The 22,313-nt window shown below is 43.5% G+C and overlaps 1 protein-coding gene across 2 annotated transcripts in view; it reads left to right on the plus strand.

Moving 5' to 3' along the window:
* PAQR5 (progestin and adipoQ receptor family member 5) overlaps window positions 1–22,313 on the plus strand; it is an 81,683-nt gene that overhangs the window by 32,429 nt on the left and 26,941 nt on the right. For both annotated transcript variants that reach the window (XM_053595478.1, XM_053595477.1), the window contains exon 2: window positions 13,285–13,448. In XM_053595478.1, the coding sequence (XP_053451453.1) occupies window positions 13,398–13,448 (51 nt within the window). In that variant the 5' untranslated portion in view covers window positions 13,285–13,397. The remainder of the gene's footprint in view (window positions 1–13,284; window positions 13,449–22,313) is intronic.

The raw sequence follows: 22,313 nt of genomic DNA on the forward strand, positions 1-22,313 counted from the left end.
CTGAGATACTTTGCTAAGAAGACTATGTTCCAGCTCCATCCATGTAAACACGAAAAAGGTAAAGTCTCCATCTTTCTTTAAGGCTGCATAATATTCCATGGTGTACATGTACCACAATTTGCTAGTCCATTCGTGGGTCGACAGGCACTTGGGCTTCTTCCATGACTTAGCAATTATGAATTGGGCTGCAATAAACATTCTGGTACAGATGTCTTTGCTATATTGTGATTTTTGGTCTTCTGGGTATAAACCTAGTAAAGGAATTATAGGATCGAATGGCAGGTCTATTTTTAGGTCTCTAAGTATTCTCCAAACATCCTTCCAGAAGGAACGTATTAGTGGGCATTCCCACCAGCAGTGTAGAAGTGTGCCCTTTTCTCCACATCCACGCCAACATCTCTGGTTTTGGGATTTTGTTATGTGGGCTACTCTTACTGGGGTTAGGTGATATCTCAAAGTGGTTTTGATTTGCATTTCTCTGATGACTATGGATGATGAGCTTTTTTTCATGTGTCTGTAGATTGTGCATCTGTCTTCTTTAGAGAAGTTTCTCTTCAAGTCCTTTGCCCACCCTGAGATGGGATCACGTGTTCTTTTCTTGCCAATACATTTGAGTTCTCTATGGATTCTGGTTATTAGACCTTTATCGGAGGTATAACCTGCAAATATTTTCTCCCATTCTGAGGGCTGTCTGCTTGCTTTACTTACTATGTTCTTGGCTGTGCAGAAGCTTTTTAGTTTGATCAGGTCCCAGTAGTGTATTTTTGATACTGCTTCAATTGCCTGGGGAGTCCTCCTGTGACCTCTGATGTCAACACCCTTTTTCAAATTTTTTTGACCATGGTATTCAAGTAAGAAATACCTTCTTTCATAACCGTCTCCCTACATATAGTCGTATATAACACACATAACAAATATCACTAAGCAATACTCGCCTTTCCTGAATGAAAAGCGCTGATATTTTCTGTTTTTTTATTTTCTAAACTATTCTATGTTAAAACGCTAGCCATGACTTACTAAATTGACTTCATGAGCTAGTGATAGGTTGTGGCCTGCAGTTTGGAAACAACACATAAACAGCGATAATAATCATGGTTTAAGTGACTAGTGAGCTACCGGAAAGTTATAATCTTGCTGCAATAGGCATTTGACCCTGGCTGCAGTGGCTAGAGTTCAGGTGCATTGTTATTCAGCCAAGGCGTGACCTCAGCTGCCACCCAGCTTGCTGTCCTGTGAATTGTTTCTTTCTTCCCTGTGGTAGATGCAGGCGTTGGCACTGGCAGGGTAGGGCTACTGGTCTTTCAAGCCCTGTTCTGTGTCTGTGCACACATTCCTACTGTTAGGGAACTTGTTTGATCTTGTCTTTGCTAGGCCTTCACCGATGACCTTAGACAAATCATTTACTATCTGGGGTTCTCATAGAAAGTAGGAAGAAAGGTGGGTTGAACTAGTCTGTGCTTCTCAAAGTAGTTGGGTATTCGGCTGGGCAAGGTGGCTTGTACCTAAAAATCTCAGTGACCTGGGAGGCTGAGGTAGGAGGTTTGCTTGAGCCCAAGAATTTGAGGCTACAATGAGCTGTAATCATGTCACTGCACTCCAATCTGGGTGACAGAGCAAGACCCTGTTTCTTAAAAAAAAAAAATAGGACAGTTTTGCAACAGGATGTATATGACATATTTTTTTCAGGGAGATTTGTTCAAAATAAATTTTTGTATTAAAACATCCATAGCTAAGTTATGGAGCAGATTATTACAAAATACACATAGTTTTTTTGATACTTTTTTATTGTGGTAAAATATGCATAACATCAAATGTATACTTCTAACCTTTTTTTGGTTTGTTTGTTTTGGGGGTTTTTTTTGAGACAGAGTTTCACTTTTTTACCCTGGGTAGAGTGCTGTGTTGTTGTAGCTCAAACTAACCTCAAACCTTGGGCTCAAGAAATTCTCTTACCGGGCGGCGCCTGTGGCTCAGTCGGTAGGGCGCCGGCTCCATATACCGAGGGTGGCGGGTTCAAACCCAGCCCCGGCCAAACTGCAACCAAAAAATAGCTGGGCGTTGTGGCGGGCGCCTGTAGTCCCAGCTACTTGGGAGGCTGAGGCAAGAGAATCGCTTAAGCCCATGAGTTGAAGGTTGCTGTGAGTTCTGTGAGGCCACAGCACTCTACCGAGGGCCATAAAGTGAGACTCTGTCTCTACAAAAAAAAAAAAAAAAAAAAGAAATTCTCTTACCTCAGCCTCCCAAGTAGCTGGGACTGCAGGTGCTTGCCACAACACGGGACTAATTTTTCTATTTTTAGTAGAGATGGGGTCTCACTCTTGGTCAGGCTGGTCTTGAATTCCTGATCTTAAGGAATGCACTGTCTCAGCCTTCCAGAGTGCTAGGATTATAGGCATGAGCCATCTTGCTCAGCCTCATTCTAACCATTTTAAGTGTATAATTCAGTAGCTTTAAGTATGTTCACATTGTTGTGCAACCAACCATCACTACTATCCATCTCCACAACTTTTTCAAGTTCAAAATCTCTGTGTACCAACTTCCCATTCCTCCATCCCCTGGCCACTAGTAGCATCTATCCTTTCTGTCTACAAATTTGTCTATTCTAGACACCTCAGCTGAGTGGAATCATACAGTCTTTTTTTTTTTTTAGAGAGAGAGGAGGTCTCACTCTGGCTTGCTCAGTTTGGTCTTGAACCTGTGAGCTCAGACAATCCACCCACCTCAGCCTCCCAAGTGCTGGGATTACAGGTGTGAGCCACCTCAGTATTTGTCTCAATATTTGTCTTTTTGTCTGGCTTAGTTCACTTAGCCTCATGTTTTTTTCAAGGCTCACCCATGTTGTAGCATGTGTCAGATTTCATTTATTTTTAAAGCTGAAGAACATTGCACTGATGTATACACAACAGTTGGTTTATTATTCATTTGTTGATGGCTATTTGGGCTTCTACCTTTTGGCTACTGTGAACAAAGCTACTATGAAACTGGTTTACAAATATCTGTTTGGGCCCCTTTTCACTTGGATTATATACATAGTACCTAGAAATGAAATTGCTGGATCATATGGTAATTCTTTGTTTAACTTTTTGAGAAACTGCTATTTTTTGTTTTTCACAGAGGTTGTAGCATTTTACAGTGCTGCCAGACATGCGGCAAGGTTTTAATTTCTCCACCTCCTTGCAACATTTACCTTCTGTGGGTTTTTAAAATTTCTTTTGTGTGTTTTTTGTTTTTTGTTTTTTTTAATAGCCATCCTACTGAGTGGGGAGTAGCATCTCATTGTGCTTTTGGATTGTACTTTAGTAATGACCAGGGATGCTGACCATCTTTTCATATGCTTATTGGCTGTTTGTATATTTTGGAGGAAATATCTATTCAAATCTTTTGCTCATTTTTGAGTTGGGTTGTTTGGAGGGTTTTTTTGCTATTTTTTTTTGTAAATTTGTAGAGTATATATTCTAGAAATTCATGCCTTATCAGATATGTCATTTGTGAATATCCTATTCTGTGGAATACTTTTGAGAGTGTCCTTTGATGCACAAAAGTTTTCAATTTTGATCACATCCATTTTGAAGGTAAGACAGGAATCTTAAGGCAACCTGGGACTCCACTCCCAGGCTCTGTCTCCCTCCGCACTGTCCCTGGGGTGCAAGATCAGTCTTTTGTGGCATTGAGGAATGCCGGGGCTCTTCTGGCACAGTGTGGGTTGCCTTCTGAGCTCTGCTGTTTTCTGTCAACACCAAGGAGATTAGACAGGAGCCCTAGAGGAGGGAGGGAATCAGGAGTGTGAGTCAGCCCTAGAGCCTGCCTGAGTAAAGGACCTCCCCCCGCCTCTTACTCCCCCTGCACCTCACCAGCACTAGGTAGAGAAGCCAGCCTTCTCCTACCACACCCAGGAAGCCGGGGCCTTACCAGGACCAGTCAGCATTCAGGTGGTCTGAGGTTGGGCAGAAAGGTGACCCTGGCTTCCTGCTCCAATTATCTCCCCACTACCTTCTCATAGAACCTGAAAATCCTCTGTCATCATTGTTTCTTTGGGTCAAACGTATGACCGTTTGTCTGAAATGCCTTCTACAAAACCCAGACGTCCAGTGGTGATTTGAACTGGATGACCTTTCAGAGCTTCCTGCTCTTAACTTTCTATTATTCTAAAAGCAAGCAAGAGGCTGGGTGTGATGGCTCAGACCTGTTATCCCAGCACTTTGGGAGGCCGAGGCAGGAGGACTGCTTGAGTCTAGGACTTTGAGACCAATCCGGGCAATATCGTGAGACTGTGTCTCTATAAAATAGAAAAAAGAATTGGCTGGGCATGGTGGTATATGCCTATGGTCCCAGCTACTTAGGAGGCCAAAACAGGAGCATTGCTTGAGCACCAGAGTCTGAGGTTACAATGTGCTATGATGATGCCACTGCACTCTGGCCCCCAGGAACAGAGTGAGACTTATGTAAATAAATGAATAAATAAAATAAAATAAAGTAAAAACTAAAAGCATGGAAGAAATTTCCTACCAAACAGTATTCTTTACCTTTATTACAGGTTGCCTGACTATGAGATGAATATTTTGTTTTCCAACATATTTTTCAGAAAAGAAGAAGTGGTATTACCGTTGGTTCTATACTGAGTGTTTCATTTTCAGGGTTATTCTGTTCCTTTATTTAGAACAATGGGCTGTTTTAGGAAGTCAGGATAACCTGGTACTTTCCCAGTCAATACCTGTTAGAGATTCCTTCAGAAGTACCTGATGTAATTAATCGAGGGAGGGAGGGAGAGAAAGACAGACAGACAGTGACAATCCAACTAGTGGATCCTCCCTAAAGGGCTCATCTGGGCTTATTCCAAGGAGCACCCTCCCTGGGCAGACCATAGCTGCCTCTGCTCATGCAAGGGGGGGGACCTGTGCCACATTTCTCATTAATTCATGAATCTCTCATTCAACTCATTTCTCCAAAAAGGCAGACTTCACTGTGCTAATTAGCAAACTGTCTGGTCTTGATCAAAAATAACCCCCAAATGAACCAAAGTTATACTCTGGAGCGTGTGTGAGTTTACATGCTTGTCTTTCAAATGCTAACGAACCCTCACCCCAGGAGTACGTTTAAAACTAACTTTTTCACATCATACTGTCTATGTGAAATATTTGAAAGCAAATTCCAAACAGCATAATAATAGTAAATGAATACTTGTGACTTGGGATACGTTTTTTCAACAACCAGCATTAAACACAGCTTCAAAAAAGTGCAGATTTGAGACAATTTTAATGGAGATGAGAATGTTTTTCACTTAAACTGTGGGAGGTGATGCAAAAAAGTGGCTGTAAGAAGGAAGGTACTATTGTTGGAGATGTGTATGAAGATTTTGGATATACTTATTTCTACAAAACAGTGAAAAAACGATTTTAAAATTAATATATTGGGCATAGTTAGGGATTTTAAATATATATGTTCTACTAAATTAATAAATTAATGGTATAATATAAAGAGGCTGTTTATTAGTTTATTTGCATTCCTAGAAATGATAAAGCTTTTGGACCCTCTCATTGGGAAAATAGCCCATCAGCTTACATGCTTAGTCAGTTGGTGATAAAGTTTGCCAACTGATAAAAAATAAAAAAATAAAAACAAATGTTTGGAGAGTTAAAGTTTGCCAACTGTATCCTTCAAGGCCTTGCCTAGGACATACAGAGTGTAGTTCACTGGGGAGGGAACTGTATGGATAAACCCCTAGCCTGAGAGGACTGAGGCAGTCAAGTGTAATTTCACCTCTTATTAATTTTGCTTGGTCTTGAATCTAAGAGTCCTAGCTTAAAACTTCCTGATTATGGTCTTGCTGTTAATATGAATTTTTTCTTTCTTTTTTTTTTTTTTTTTTGAGACAGAGTCTCTCTCTCTCTGTTGCTCCAGGTAGAGTGCAATGGTGTCATCATAGCACAACAACCTCAAAGTCCTGGGTTCAAATGATCCTCTGCTTTAGCCTCCCAAGTAGCTGAGATTACAGGCGTGTGCCTCCTTGCCCAGCTAATTTTTCTATTTTTGGAAGAGATGGGCTCTTGGTCTTATTCGGGCAAGACTTGAACTCCAAGAGAACTCAGCATATCCTAGAAAGTGTATTACCACACATATACCCTCTTTTTGTTTTGATTTTTTTAAAGCTATTCTGAAACATGTTTTAAAGTTTAGGAACCCTCTCTTAAATGAAATCTTACATAGCTGGGTGCAGTGGCATGTGCCTGTAGTCCCAAATACTCTGAGGAATGCTTGTGCCCAGGAGTTAAAGGCTGTAGTGGGCTATGGTCATGCCTTTGAATAGCCGCTGCACTTCAGTCTGGGGACTGATCTGAGAAGATCACTTGAGCCCAGGAATTTGAAGCTGCAGTGAGCTATGATCAAGCCACTGGACTCCAGCCTCAGCAGTAGAGTGAAACCCTGAAAGCAAACACTGCTTTTGAGAAACAGCTCTTGGTGTTAGTAGTACTGAGCTTTAGTAGGAATTGGACACTGGACCACGGGCCACCAGGTTACCATACAACCTGAGCTGCCTGTCATGAACCTGTCTGACCCACTATAAAGCTGGTGTGCATAGTGTCACTCCATCGTCAAAAGAAGTGTTATAGATGTGATTGGTCAAGAAAGCACAACTAGGTTATACAGTGGCCCATATGCCTGCAGTCCTCACTCCTGCTGTGGTGCCTTCTCTCACCCAGCCTGCAGCCATGGCCTCGTGGGAAGTGTGTGTGATCAGGCAACAGAGGGGTTTAGAGATGCTGTGCGTGACACACAGGCACCACCCACAAGTGGATAGCTGCAGCACGACGTCCCCTTTCTGGGACGTCCCTAAAGAACAGTGGTGAAGAGAAATCTTCACAGTGGGCAGAACTTCAGCCAGTACATCTGGTTGTATAATTTGCTTGAAAGGAGAAATGGCCAGATGTGATTATATACTGATTAATGGACTGTCGTTAAAGGTTTGGTGGAAGATCAGGGACTCGGAAGGAAGGTGATTGAAAAATTGGTGACAAGAAAATGTGGGGAAGAGGTATGTGGTTAGATCTCTGTGAGTGGGCAAAGGAGGGGAAGATATTTGTATCTTGTACATATGCTCACCGCTCAGCAGCGGAGGACTTTAGTAATCAAGTAGACTTTAATAATCAAGTAGTTCCTGTTCTGTGAATACCAGTCAGCTTCTCTCCTTAGTCACCCTGTCTGTGCCCAGTGGGTTCCTGTACAAAATGGCCATGGTGGCAGGGAGGGAGGGAGGTTATGCATAGTCACAGTGACATGGAGCACCACTCGCTGAGGCCAGCTGCTGAGTGCCCAACACCAGGCCCCCAAGATGGCACCATTCCCCAGGGAGAAAGCCAGCCACCGGCTTCTGTTATGGAAAGGGCAGCATTTTGTGGATATAGATTTTTCTTCTTTAAACACATTGCTTCTGTCAAAACTACCATCCACGGATTTACAACACGCCTTATCTATCATAATGGCATGGTACCCAGCATTGTCTCTCACCCAGGAGTTTACAGCCAAAGCACTGTGCTAATGAGCTCATGCTCGTGGAATTCACCAGCCTCACCAGGTTTTGGCCATCTTGAAGCAGCTTTCTTGATAGAACAATGGATTGGCCTTTTTTTTTTTTTTGAGACAGTGCCTCAAGCTGTCATCCTGGGTAGAGTGCTGTGGTATCACAGCTCACGGCAACCTCCAACTCCTGGGCTTAAGCAATTCTCTTGCCTCAGCCTCCCAAGTAGCTGGGACTATAGGTGCCTGCCACAACGCCCAGCTATTTTTTTGTTGTAGTTGTCATTATTGTTTGGGAGGCTCGGGCTGGATTTGAACCCGCCAGCTCTGGTGTACGTGGCTGGCGCTGAGCCAGGATTGGCCTTTTGAAGTCACAGCTATGCTGCCATGTAGGTGACAGTACCTTACAGGGCTGCAGCAAGGTTCTCCAGAGGACTGTTATGTGCTCTCAGTCAGCATTTGATACATTGTAGTGATTTCCCATAGCCAGGAGCCATGGGTCTAGGAATCAAGGGGTAGAAATGGGAGTGGCACCCTTCTTTGTCACCGCTAGTGACTCACTAGCCACAGTTTTGCCTCTTTTCCCCATAACGCTATTCTCTACTGGCCTAAGGGGCTTAGTTCCAGAGGGAGGAATGCTTCTATCAGGGGACACTCAGTGATTACACTGAACTGGAAGTTAGGCTGCCTTCCAGCCATCTTTGGGGTCCCATGCCTCTGAGTCACTAGGCAAAGAAGGAAGTTATGGTGTTGCTGGGTGATTGATCTGGACCACCAAGGGGAAATTGGACTACTGATGGAGGTGATGAACAGTACGCCTGGAATACAGGGATCCCCCAGGCATCTCTCAGTGTTCCCATGCCCTCTGATTAAGTCAGTGGGAAATTACAACAATCCAGAAAGGATTAACCAAATCCAGGAAAGGCTAATGAATGGCCCAGAATCTTTAGGAAGAAAGGATTGGGTCACCCTGCTGGGTAAAGAACCATGACCAGCTGAGGTGCTTGCTGAAGGCAAAGGGAATAGAAAATGGGTAGTGGAAGAAGATTGTTAACAAATGCCAGCTGTGACCACATGACCAGTTATAAATCAAGAACTGTAACTGTCGTAAGTATTTCCTCACTATTTTGTTAAGAATATACTTGTGGCCAGGTGTGGTGGCTCACGCCTGTAATTCTAGCACTCTGGGAGGCTGAGAGGTGGATTGCTTGAGCTTAGGAATTCGAGATCAGCCTGAGCCAGAGTGAGACCCAGTCTCAAAAAAATAGCCAGGCGTTGTGACAGGTACCTGTAGTCCCAGCTACTGAGGAGGCTGAGGCAAGATGATCGCTTGACCCCAGAAGTTTGAGGTTGCTGTGAGCTTTGATGCCACAGCACTCTACTACCCAGGGTGACAAAGTGAGACTGTGTCTCAAAAAAAAAAAAGAATATGTTTGTGTAATAAGTAAATGTTTTCATTTTTGTTCCTTTTTTATTTCTTTATCATGTAACATAAGAGTTATTGATTTTATCAATATTTAAGTAGTAGTATAATAATTTTACGTTATAGTATTTAAGTTATGGAGTATCAGGAGAAAAGTAAACATCACTCAAGGATTTTACCTCTTTCTCCAAGGAAGGGATTAGTGAGTTTTGGTTGTAGGCAGAGTATTTGTGTTATGTTAAGCGGCCCTGTTACCTCGTTACTGTTTCTATTTGGAGAGGGGGTATGGTTTAGGGATTACATAGGCTGCTGACAATGAGTGGATTCATGTTGGTTAATTTGACTGGATTAGGGAAGACCTAGAGAATTGGTAAAGCATCATTTCTGGTGTGTCTGTGAGAATATTTCCAGAGGAGATTGGTGTGTGAGTTTGGGGACTAAGTGGGGAAGATTTGCCCTCCATGTTGTGGGCACCATCTGATTGGCTGGGAGCCCAGATAAGGCAGGAAGGCAGAGGGAGGTAGAATTCTCTCACGGCTGGCAGCCTGGGGTCTCCAACCTGCAGACAGCCTGTTGTGAGACTTCTCCGCCTCCATAATCATGTGAGCCAGTTCCTCTAAAGCCCCCTGTCACCCATCCATCTATCTATCTATCTATCTATTATCTGTCTGTCTGTCTATCCATCTATCCTATTGGTTCTGCCTTTCTAGAGAACCCTGACTAATACCAGTGCATTAAGATTAATCTATCTATCTCTGTCTCGTTTCTTTTTTTCATACATTTCATGGAGACAAGGGCAGTATTATTCATTTTCCCCCACCCCCCACCCCTATGCAACGAGGGAATGGAATGGTCTGAACATGCCTATGCCCCTCTATTCTATGAGAGCTGTCTGGAAAGTATCCAGTGTCCAAAAGCAAGTATCATTGTTTTTCATAGTTTTCATACGGCATGGCTGGATACTTTCTGGGCAGCCTGGTATGTTATCATAAACCTATATAAATTTTCATGCCAGCTAAATTCTCAGCTTTTCTTTAAAGCTGTTGTAGCTCACAGAGCATAGTCAATTCTTCACTTAGCCCTTACCCTTCCTTGCCACATGATTAAAATGTGGTAGACATGGGCATTCGTCCTTCCTTTCTTTGGGATGCCACACCGTTCTCTTGTTCCTTTTCTACCCCCTTCTTCTCTTTACTCCCTGCTCTCTGCTCTTTCTCATCTCTCTTCCCCCCACTCTCTTCACTTTCTCTAATATAAAATAAACTTATACTTTTTTTTTTTTTTTTTTGCAGTTTTGGCCAGGAGTGGGTTTGAACCCGCCACCTCCGGCATATGGGGCCAGGGCCCCACCCCTTTGAGCCACAGGTGCCGCCCTAAACTTATCCTTTTATATCCTCACCCCCCAAATAGAATGTGGTTAACAGTGGCTGAATCCTATATTACTCTGCATGGTACTCCTGTCGTTTTTAGGATGATTCGCATTATTAGTCTGGTCACTGTCCCTAGCTGGTGTGCGCTGTGAGAGGAGAGAGCACACCATGTCTTTCTTTTCCTTGCCCATGATATTGAGTCAAACTTGGGGAGAACCAGGGAACCAAAGTAGGCAGGGCTGTGGAGACCCAGCCTTGGTTCCCATTATGGCTTGAAGTTTCTCTGAAATGCTTGCGTTTCTCCCAGTGCTGGGCCTTTGTCTCTTGGCCTGCCACTAGGCAAACTAATGTTGCTTCACCTAGCAAGAGTGTGTGAGGCTGGGTGAGTTAGCCATGAAGAACCATTCACATCAGTGTTATTATGGAAAGTATTAACTTTTTTTTTTTCTCTGAGACAGAGTCTCACTTTATCACCCTTGGTAGAGTGCCATGGTGTCATAGCTCATAGCAACCTCAAACTCTTTGGCTTAAGCGATTCTCTTGCCTCAGCCTCCCAAGTAGCTGGGACTACAGGCACCCGCCACTATGCCTGACTATTTTTATTTTTTTGGTTGTAGTTGTCATTGTTGTTTGGCAGGCCTGGGTTGGATTTGAACCCAGCAGCTCTGGTGTATGTGGCTGGCACTCTAGCCACTGAGCTACAGGCACTGAGCCTTATCTTTTATTTATTATTATTATTTTTTTGAGACAGAGCCTCAAGCTATCACCTGGGTAGAGTGCCATGGTATCACAGCTCACGGCAACCTCCAAATCCTGGGCTTAAGCGATTCTCTTGCCTCAGCCTCCCAAGTAGCTTGGACTACAGGCACCCACCACAATGCTGGGCTATTTTTTGGTTGTAGTTGTCATTGCTGTTTGGCGGGCCCAGGCTGGATTCAAACTCGCCAGCTCCAGTGTATGTGGCTGGCACCTTATCTGCTTTTATTTTTATAACATGAACGAAAGGCACATGAGCTTTAAAAAAATCATTTTATTATTCTATAATGTTGAAATAGTATATAACTGATTCATTGTCATAAAATATATACAACATATTTACCATGTGAACATTTTTAAGTGTATACTTAAGTGACATTGACTACATTCACGCTGAACAACCATCACCACCACCATTTTTAGAACATTTTCATCATCCCAGACAGAAACTCAGTGCCCATTAAACACTAACTTTCAATTCTCTCCTCTCAGCTCCTGACAACCACCATTCTACTTTCTGTCTATTTGACGGCTTTAGGTACCTAATATAAGTGGCATTATACAATGCTTGTCCTTTTGTAACTGGCTCTCTTCACTTAGCATAAGGTCTGCAAAATTTTATCCTTGTTGCAGCAAGGATCACAATATCTTTCCTTTTTTAAGGCTAAATAATATTTCAGTATATGTCTATAAGGGTGCACTGTCGTGTCTAACGGGCACAATGTAGGGGTACACCGCAGACCTCGTGGGTTAAGGGCTCAGCTACAACTTGGACTTTACCTAACAAATGCAAACAATGTACCCTAATCATCTGCTGAGTCAGGCTGAAATTTATCAATCTGAACCTTATAACAATCTGAAATTTAAAAAAATATATAACAAGAAGCAAAAGTTAATAAGCCACAAAAACAAAAGCAAAACCACTTTAAGTTAAAAAAATATATAGGAGCATTGCTTCATCAAATAAGCCTTTGCTGAAGGCCCAGGATGAGGCCTACTTGCACCCTGAGCCTCCAGCTAGCCATGGAAGGATCCTCCCTGATGGGGGTGTGGCTGGGCAGGGGGGTGGGCACAGAGAGGCCAAGGAGTTAGCTTTGACTTGCAGGTAGAATGTGGTTGGTGCCCAAGGGAGGTACAAGTCTGGGTCCAGGACTTCAGAGGCAGGGAAAGAGTATCTCACCTTGAAGGGTGCTAAGTGTTGATGGTGTAGTGATAATGGGGTAGAGGGTGAAATTTACTGTAGTTAATTCCTAGCTGTGCTCTTCTTTGCTAAGCCCAGTTTGTAGTTTTCTGTTTCTTGGGCCTGTCCTTAGGGCTTGGGGTTTCTCTGTTACATATTACTCACAGGTGTTAAGCAGTCCTAATCCTGCATTTCAGCAATTTGGTTACTGGGAGTTGCACTGTCTCCAACAAATGCTTTGGATTTATCTGTTTGGCCTGTTTCTTCTGTGTGCCTCAGGGCAACCAAGCTTTGATAAGTTTTCTGGGAGGACCACTTCTCTGCATGTGACCTGCCGCACAGCTCCTGGTCCCCTTCTGGCCACTGGGTGGATGCAGACTGGGGAGGATCCCTGGGGCAGTTGATGCTGGAGTGGAGAGCAGAGGAGATTGGGAGACCTCTAAGGCCATTTCCAGCTCTGCAATGTTATGATCACTGTCTTAGTCCATCCCAACTACTATAACAAAATGCTTCAGACTGGATGATTCATAAACAACAAAAATTTATTATTCACGGTTTTGGAGGCTGGGGAGTCCAAGATCAAGGTGCTAGCAGATTCAGGGTCTGCAGAGTGCCTATTTCTCATAAATGACTTCTTCTCTGTGTCCTCACATGGTGGGAGGGGTGAACAAGCTCCCTGGCCCATCTTTTGTCTGGGCACTAATCCCATTCTTGAGGCTGGAGGCCACTTGACCTACCCACCTCCAAAAGGCCCACTTCTTGGTTCCACACTGGAGATTAGGTTTCAACATATGCATTTTGGGGAGATACAAACATTCAGACCATAGCAGTTGCCCCTATTTTGATTTAATTACCTTCCTCCAGCACTCTTGGAGTGAATGACTCAGCAATCTGATAGTTTTGCTGTTGTTGTTTTTAAGGAAGCTCAATATTTGCTGTCATCATTAGCGATGGCATGTCCAAGAGCAGAACAGTCTAATTGTCCCAATCCAGCTGGAGTGAGGCTGTGCCTGACTGGATTGCTTTCTGCTGTTATCTTTCAGAGAAGCAGCTTGGTACCCACTGGCCAGAGACACTCCAGACCATGTCAGAGCTTTGAGCAAGGCCTGGTGGAGGGCGAGGCTGTCACCTACAGGCTTTGGCGACCGGCCCCACCATGCTGAGCCTGAAGCTCCCCAGGCTGCTCGGCATAGACCAGATACCGCAGGTATGTGTCCTCTTCATCACCAGGCTGGAGTTCTGGGGCGTGACCAGGGCTTGGCCTCTGCTGCAGGAGGACGGCTGTGTTCAACCAGTCTGTCCTGTGCAGGCACATTCTCTTCCAGGATCCCCTCCCAGGCTCCCCTGGAGAAAATTAGGGCCTCTTTCCTCGTGTACCTACACCAAACCTCGAAATGGAAGTGATCCCAATACTGTTCTAGTTTTAAACCCTTCCCTATGACGTTTGTGTTTTACCCAGGAGCAAAGTCATTATTGAGATTCAAGCTAAAGAGATGAAGCCAGCAGGGTGGTGCCTAGGGCTCAAAGGAATAGGGCGCCCGTCACACCTCCTGGAGGTACTGGGTTCAAACCCAGCCCGGCCAAAAAATTGCAAAAAAAAAAAAAGAGAGAGATGAAGCCAGCAGTAGCTGGCTGGGTAGGGATTGTTTTGTTTTTTGTTTTTTTTCCAGGACCTTCCTATGGGTGTTTGAAAGTGAGTCATGGGTGAAGTCACCTGAGGACATGGCTTTGCTGTCATCCTTGTCACTTGCAGGACAGCTAGGCCAGGGCAATGGGGAAGACTATTGAGTGGACCCTAGCACTGCCCTTCAGTGGACCCCTGGTCCTGGAGCTCATGGCAGCCATCCTGAAATACATGGGGCTCACAGATAACCCATTTTTATAAACCTTAGGTGAAGTTATTCCAGTTGCATGCCACAGAGAACTGGTATACCCACTCCTTTCCTGAAAACATTTCATTGCACCCCTGTTTCAATGCTACATTTCCTTTATTTTTCTTTTTTCTGAGACAGAGTCTCATTTTGTCACCCCTCTGTAGGGTGCTGTGGTGTCATAGCTCACAGCAACCCCAAACTCCTGGGCTCAAGTGATCCTCTTGCTTCAGTCTCCCAAGTAGCTAGGACTATAGGTGCCCGTCACAATGCCTGGCTGTTTTCTAGAGATGGGGTCTCACTCTTGGTCAGGCTGGTCTCCAACTCCTGAGCTCAAGCAATCCATCCTCCTCAGCCTCCCAGAGTGCTGGGATTACAGATGTCAGCCACCACGCCTGGCTCTTCCTTTTTGACTAAAGAGGAGTAAGTGTTGTTTCCTGGTGGGAAGTTTTATTGGAGGATGTCACAGAGTGTAAGACTATGTCCTTCAACCCATCATCATGAGTGGAAGATTAAGAGTGGGCAAACTGCCAAACCCTAACCCTAAATGCCAGTGAATCTAGGTGGTTCCGGAAGGTGGCATTGGGGGGAAGCTATCAATGAGGCAGAGGTAGTTGGTGGGGTAAGATGAGGACTGACAGGTGACAGGCAAACTGGAAATGAGGCCGTTTCCCCTGACACTGTGAGTAGAACGTCAGTCAGCCTCCCTTCCCCAGATACTGCACTGGTTGGCTCCACCCACACAGCATCAGCAGCTGTGATTTGTGGGAACACAGTGTGACTCTCTGATTCCTTCACCCCCATGAAATGTGTCCTGACTGCCTACTGTGTGCAAGGGATTATTTTGCATAGGATCCAGAGAATAATTACATACAAATCCTGCCCTTCCATGGCTCCTGTGTTGGTCACGAATAGTTTAAAATGTGCACAAGGAATTCTGTCATGCGTGGGTTATAGTGTGTCCTAAGAGAGGGAGAGCGTTTCACAAGGGGAGGGACGGCTGACTTCTACCATGGAGAGGGAGGGATCATGGAAGGCCTCAGGAAGGAGGTGGTCTGGGGATGGGTTTGAGAGATAGGTAGGGTGTGGGAGGTGGGAAGAACATTCCAGGTGGAAGGAAGAGTGTGAGTAAAGCCTTGGGAAACTCGGGGGCAGGTGTGCGGACTCTTGGGGCTAGCAGGGGTCCTCAAACTACAGCCCACAGGCCTCATGCGGCAGTGTGATTGTATTTGTTCCCGTTTTGTTTTTTTACTTCAAAATAAGATATGTGCGGTGTGCATAGGAATTTGTTCATAGTTTTTTTTTTTAACTATAGTCCGGCCCTCCCACGGTCTGAGGGACAGTGAACTGGCCCCCTGTTTAAAAAGTTTGAGGACCTCTGGTAGGGATTAGGAGTGTTTGCTTGGGTGTCCCCCTGGGTATTTTGGCCAGGGTTGGATTCAGAGCAAGTCCCCAGGAAAGACGTGAAGGAGGCAGAGTGGCATCAACAGGTGCTCTGGGTAACATGCTTGGATTCTGAATGCGTGGAGACTGTAAAGGTGAGAACGAGACAGCCCGTGGAGAGGCTGAGGACTAGAGATGAACATGTCCTCTCTGCCCAGTTTTTCATAAGTTATGGGAATAATAATATCCTGTTTAGTGAAATGGCACTAGCTGTAGGGGCAGAACTAACATCACACCTCGTAGCCACTGTTCGCTTCAAAGCCTTCCCTGGCCTCAAGCATTCACTGTTGGGCTTCTCAGCGTCACACCCAGGGATCATGAGGCCACAGAGGAAGCACGGTGCCTTTCTGGGGGGAAAGGCATATTTTGATTTTAAAACTGATGGAAGTATATTCATGCATAATTTTCATGAATACTTAAAGTAGGAGATTTCGTACAACTGCTAAGCTTACCTTTTGTGGGCTGTGTGCATGCAAGTATTTGGTTTGTAGAGTAACCTCAGGCAGGATACTCAATCTGTCTACCTCAATGTCTGCATCTGTAAAATGGGAGTGATGATAGCATTTGCTTTCTAGGGTTGTGAGAATTAAATGCAATAACCCATGTGAAGTGCCTTGCACATAGTAAACAATTAATAATGTCAGCTGTCATTATTGTGATCAACTCTTTTATGTCCTCCAGGGCATGTTGAGGGGTAGTTAGGTTGACAGGAGACTTTGAGAAGCTCTGTGCATCAACTCGAACCCCAGCTGCCCAGCCTGGTGTTCACTGCCTTGGCCAGCCTGACCCCTGCCCACCCAGTCCACCATTTCCTATCCACAGACTCTCTTCTAGCCATACCCATGGTCTCTTTATTCTCCCCAACAGATTCAGCATTCCCTTCTCGTGGTTTCTGAGTAAGGAAGGCTTTCCTGTCCCCCAGCCTGGGTTCCCCCTTTCTAGGTTCCTTCTTCATGGAACTGTAGGTGCCAGCTCCCTTCTCTGAGCTCTTTCAGCTGCTGGCTGGGCCTGTGCAGGCTACCCTATGTGGCTGCCTCTCTGTTTGTTATTAGCCAGCTGTGTGGCCTGGGCCACTTCACTACCCTCTCTGGGCCTCATCCATCAGAGGGGAGTGGTGTACCCACCTCTCTGCATTGTTGGGGTCATAATCCTGGCACATTCTCAGCCCATGGATTATTCACAGGAGAGACAATCATATATGATTCATTTAAGTTGTTAACATGGTGATTTCATTGATTGATTTACTGATGTTAAGCCAGCCTTTTGTTCCCGCTTTAAATACAGCCTAGTTATGATGTAATATCTTTTAAATCTATTGCTACAATCAGCTATATTTTGTTTAAGATCTTTAAATCTATTTAATGAGTTGTCTGTCCTATAATTTTTTCTTCTTACAGTCAGCCTGTAATTTTTCCTTCTTATACTATCCTTAAGCCAACCACAATAAAGTTGGAGATTGTTGCCTATTTGTTCTATGGAAAAAATTGCATAATATTAGAATTATACATTCCTGAATGATTGGTAGAATGTACCTGAAAAATTGTCCAGGCAGGGCCACCATATTGCCCAATCCTAAATGATATAGTTTGGATATTTGTCCCCTTTCATGTTAAAATTTCATCCCTGGTGTTGGAAATGGAGCTGAGTGGAAGGGTTTTGACCATGGAGGTGGAGAGCTTGGTGTCCTCTGTGCAGTAATGAATGAACTCCCAGGTATTCGGGAGACTGAGGTAAGAGAATCGCCTAAGCCCAGGAGATGGAGGTTGCTGTGAGCTGTGACACCACAGCACTCTACCGAGGGCGATAAAGTGAGACTCTGTCTCTAAAAAGAAAAATAAATAAATAACAGCTTTGTTGAGATAAATTCACCCTTTAAAAGTGTGTGATTCAGGCTTGGTGCCACCAGCCACATACGCCGAAGTTGGAGAGTTCGAGCCTGGCCTGGGCCAGCTAAGCAATAATGACACCAAGGCAACAAAAAATAGCCAGGCGCCTGTAGTCTCAGCTACTTGGGAGGCTGAGGCAAGAGAATGGCTTGAGCCAAAAAGTTTGAGTTTGCTGTGAGCTGTGACACCATGGTACTCTACCGAGGGCAACATAGTGAAACTCTGTCTCAAAAAAAAAAAAAAAAAAAAAAAAAAAGTGTGTGATTCAGTAGGGTGTAGCATGTTGAACACACAGCGAGGGATTGCACAAAACCATCACCACAATCAATTTCAGAACATTGTCATCACTCCAAAAGGAAACTCTACCCATTAGCAGCCATTTTCTTCTTCCTTCACTCCCATGCCCTGACAACCACCTAATCTATTTAACGTCTGTCTGGATTTGCCTATTTTGGATATTTCATATAAATGGAATCCTACAATATCTGGCCTCTCTGACTGCCTTCTCAGCATAGATTTTCAAGCTTCATCTCTGCTGTAGCATGTTTGTCGGTACTGTGTCTTAGTGGCTGAATGATAGTCTATTGAATGGATATATGACAGTTTGTTCATCTGTTCACCAGTTGATGATTCTTCTTTTTGGATGCTGCTGTGAATATTCATATACAAGTTTTTGGGTGGACGTGTTTTCTAGTTCCACTTAGGAATGGAGTTGCTGAATCATATGGTAACCCTGTGTTTTTATGTTACTGAATTGATTGTGATCTGAGCGTGCCCTCTGTATTATGGCTATCTTTGAAATTTGTTCTGACAAGCTTTATGACCTAGCCCACGACTGATTTTCATCAATCTTCTAAGTGTGCCTGAAAATAATATAGTTCCCAATTGTTGGGAGCAGTATTCCAGAAATTTGTCCATAAGATCAAATATTTTTAGTGATTTTGTTGTGTTCGTTCTATCCGTAATTGAGATGTGCCAAAAACTTCCACTGTGGTGGCAGATTTGTAAATTCCTCCTTATAAATAAATGAACCTTTGCTTTATGTATTTTGAGCCTTTTTAAAGGTATATTCTAAGTTTTAATTGTCATATCTTCCTGGTAAGGAAAAATTTTTTTTTATTTTGTAATGATGTTCTTTATATCTATCTAGCAATGCTTTCTCAGAATGGATCTGACTCTAAGCTCTGTTATTTTTATTTCTTTCATTTATCTTTTGCTTTTGACTTTATTTATTTATTTTTTTTGAGACAGAGCCTCAAGCTATATCCCTGGGTAGAGTGCCATGGCATCACAGCTCACAGCAACCTCCAACTCCTGGGCTTAAGTGATTCTCTTGCCTCAGCCTCCCAAGTAGCTGGAACTACAGGCGCCTGCCACAATGCCCAGCTATTGTTTGGTTGTAGTTGTCATTGTTTGGCAGGTCTGGGCTGGATTCAAACCCACCAGCGCTGGTATATATGACTAGTGCCTTAGCTGCTCGAGCTACAGGCACCACCTTCTTTTGACTTTTAATCCTTCCCCATTTTTTATATTTTGCTGTGTCTTATGTAAACAACACATGATTGCATTTTATTTTGTTTGACAATATTTATCTTTTAGCTGGAAAAGTAGTCTGATTTATTTGCATTTATTTCAGTCATCTTTTGAGCTTTTGTCTTATTTACTCTGTCCCTTTGTTTCTGTTACTTTCTTTAGATTTAGTGTTACACTCTTATTTTGTTTCCTTTCATATTCTATTAATATTTTTTCCCTGCCATGTTTTCCTTCCTTTTTTTAATAATTAATATGTTAGAAATATGCTCTATATCTATTAGTTTTGTGGTTGCTTCAGCTATTTTTTTTTTTTTAAGAGACAGAGCCTCACTTTTTTTTTTTTTTTTTTTTGCAGCTTTTTGGCCAGGGCTGTGTTTGAACCCACCACCTCCGGCATATGGGGCCGGCGCCTGACTCCTTTGAGCCACAGGCGCTGCCTGTTGCTTCAGCTATTTTAACATGAATCGCTGTACCTGGCAGGAAGGGTTAGTCTCTGCTGTTAAAAACTACCCCAGATAGCTCAGTGACTTAACATAGCAAACGTTTATTTCACATCACATCACATAGCTGAGTGGCTAGCGGGGGTCTGAGGAATCCAGGAAGATGGAAGATCCACCATGTCCTGGCTGCACCGTCTGGAACAGGTGGCCTCTGAGGTTGCCAAAGGGGAAGAGAGAGAGATGTCTTAGGGTAACTCTGAGACAAAGCTTTGTGAACGGGAAGTTTATCAGGAGGTGTTCTCAGGAAGAACACCTGTAAAAGCAGGATTGGGTAGGAGGAGAGGTTGCATCAGAGCCCTCCACTGATGGCACAGGGAGCTCTGGAGTTGGGTCAGCTTTCCAGAGGACTCCCAAGTGGGAAAAGGAGGCCAGGACTCTGCATCCCTCGCCCGTGGATGTGGGCTGCCCCTGGGGAGAGAGTATAACTAGCAGTGACCTTTGGCCGGAAGCAATTCGCATGGAAGGATGAGAAGCTCATTTCTGATGGGGAGAAGAGGCCCTGTGGAAGTTTGTCTGTGATACCGACTAAGAAAGCTTACTGCTTTAACTGTCCTGGTCTAGAAGTAACATTATATGGCCTCAACCTAACTGCAAGAAGGTCTGAGAAATGTAGGAAAGCAACTGGAATATGATGGAGATAGCACCGACTATCTCTGTCATACTCAACTAAACCTCTTGGATCTGAGGACTGGTGACTCTTCAATAATTGTAGAAATATATTGGTTATCTCTTCAAATACCATATCAAAACTGTGTTTTCTCCTTCTAAAGGAATATTCTCCATTTCTCTTATTTGCTTTTTCATATTTTCTTTTTTTGGTGGTGTTGCAGTTTGGCCGGGGCCGGGTTCGAACCCGCCACCCTTGGTATATGGGGCCAACGCCTTACTCACTGAGCCACAGGCACCGCCCAGCTTTTTCATATTTTCTGTCTCTTAATCTCACTAGACGGCCTTCTGGATACTTTCTTTTGGATCCACTTTCAGTTGGCTAAGTTTTTGTCCTTTTGATTTTTTTTAGTTATTGTTTTTCTTAATTTCTAGAAGTTATCCTAGATTCTTCTCAAATCTTGTTCCCTGTTAACTTTTAAACTACTTGTTGAAACATATTGAACATGGTTATTTTATATTCCAAAATCTGTTCTTTCAGTTTCCTTCCTGCTATCTACTATTTCCACTGTTTCTCATTCATGGTGTTTTGTTTCTTTGTGTGTGTATGCTTGTATTAAAGTAGGTGTCCTTCAGAGGGAATTTGTAGTTGCTTAAAATTTTTTTTTTTTTAATTTTTTTAACTCGTGATGTTTTTTGAGACAAGGTCTTGTTGTGTTGGCTAGACTAGACACAAACTCCTGGCCTCAAGTGATCCTCCCCCCTCAGCCTCTGAGTAGCTGAGGCTACAGGTGCATACATGAACCACCAAGTCTGCCATGGATTTGCTTTTGTTAGTTCCCCAAGGGAACTACAAAACTTTAATCTCTTTCTATTTGCAACCCACTTAAATATTTCTACTTGAGATTTCTTGGACCATAGAGGTAGTATGAATTTGGATCACACCCCTGTATGAAGTCTGGTAGGTGGTTTTGAATTTTGGGAAGAGATATTTTGCAGAGACACAATCTTCCCTATTGCCCCCTTCAGCCTGGTTGGATTTGGTTCACAATTGCTTAATCTTTAGAGTCCTAGCTGTATTGGTGAGGTCTCCCAATAGATTCCTGGCCTTTGATGGGCCTCAGATTTCATCTCTTGTTTACAAAGTCTAGCAGCAGAAACCATCATGGTGATTCAGCTGGATTCCTGGCTTCCCTTTGTTGGGGGACTTTGTGCCATTTTTTTTTTTTTTGAGACAGAGTCTCACTCTGGTAGAGTGCTAAGACATCACAGCTCACAGCAACCTCTAGCTCTTGGGCTTAGGCGATTCTCTTGCCTCAGCCTCCCAAGTAGCTGGGACTACAGGTGCCTGCCACAACACCTGGCAATTTTTTTGTTGCAATTGTCATTGTCGTTTAGCAGGCCCTGGCCGGGTTCAAACCCAACAGCCCTGGTGCATGTGGCCAGCACCCTAACCACTGAGCTACAGGCACTGAGCCTTTTGTGCCATCTTGCTGGTAATACTTACCTGGCATCCAATGCATACCTCATCCAGTATGTCAATTGCTTTACCCAGAAAGATACTTTATAACACTAACTAAACATCATTCTTCCAGGTTCTACCTTCATCACCAGTAATCTCTTCCTTTTGATAACTTTCATGACACTTAGCATTTCTACAATGTATGTTGGTAGCAACCCTTAGTTCCACTGGCTGGATATAGTGAGGCACTCATGGGCTTTGCAATCCAGCAGATGGGGGGTTGCATCTTGGTTCTGCTACTTATCATGACCTTCAGTTTTCTCATCTGTGAAATGGGATTGACAGTCCCTACCAAGCAATGCTGTGATGATGATCAAGTGATCCCTGCCCCTAATATATTCTGGGTCTGATTCAGAATGGATCGCAGGCCACAGATGGTGTGTCTAAATACTTAAAAGTTGTACATAAAGCTAGCAAACTAGTTTATATAACCATTTTAGTTATATAAAATAGTTTTCTTCTACCTTGAAAAATATCCCTTCATATGGCCAAAAAAAAAAAAAAAAGTAAAGCTCTGAGGTTTATATAGCTAAAATCCACAAGACATCAAAAACAACTGAATTTAATTATCATTGCACATGTCCAGACGTTATGTTGATGGATTAGTGATGTATGAAAGAGTAATTAAACAAATATACATAATTCATAAATTATTACGTGTTTGTTCTATAAAATTTATTTTTCTTGCCTTCATTTCAGCAAAATTGAGTT

This window comes from Nycticebus coucang, chromosome 6, assembly GCF_027406575.1.
Source record: "Nycticebus coucang isolate mNycCou1 chromosome 6, mNycCou1.pri, whole genome shotgun sequence".
Classification (NCBI taxonomy): Eukaryota; Metazoa; Chordata; class Mammalia; order Primates; family Lorisidae; genus Nycticebus; species Nycticebus coucang.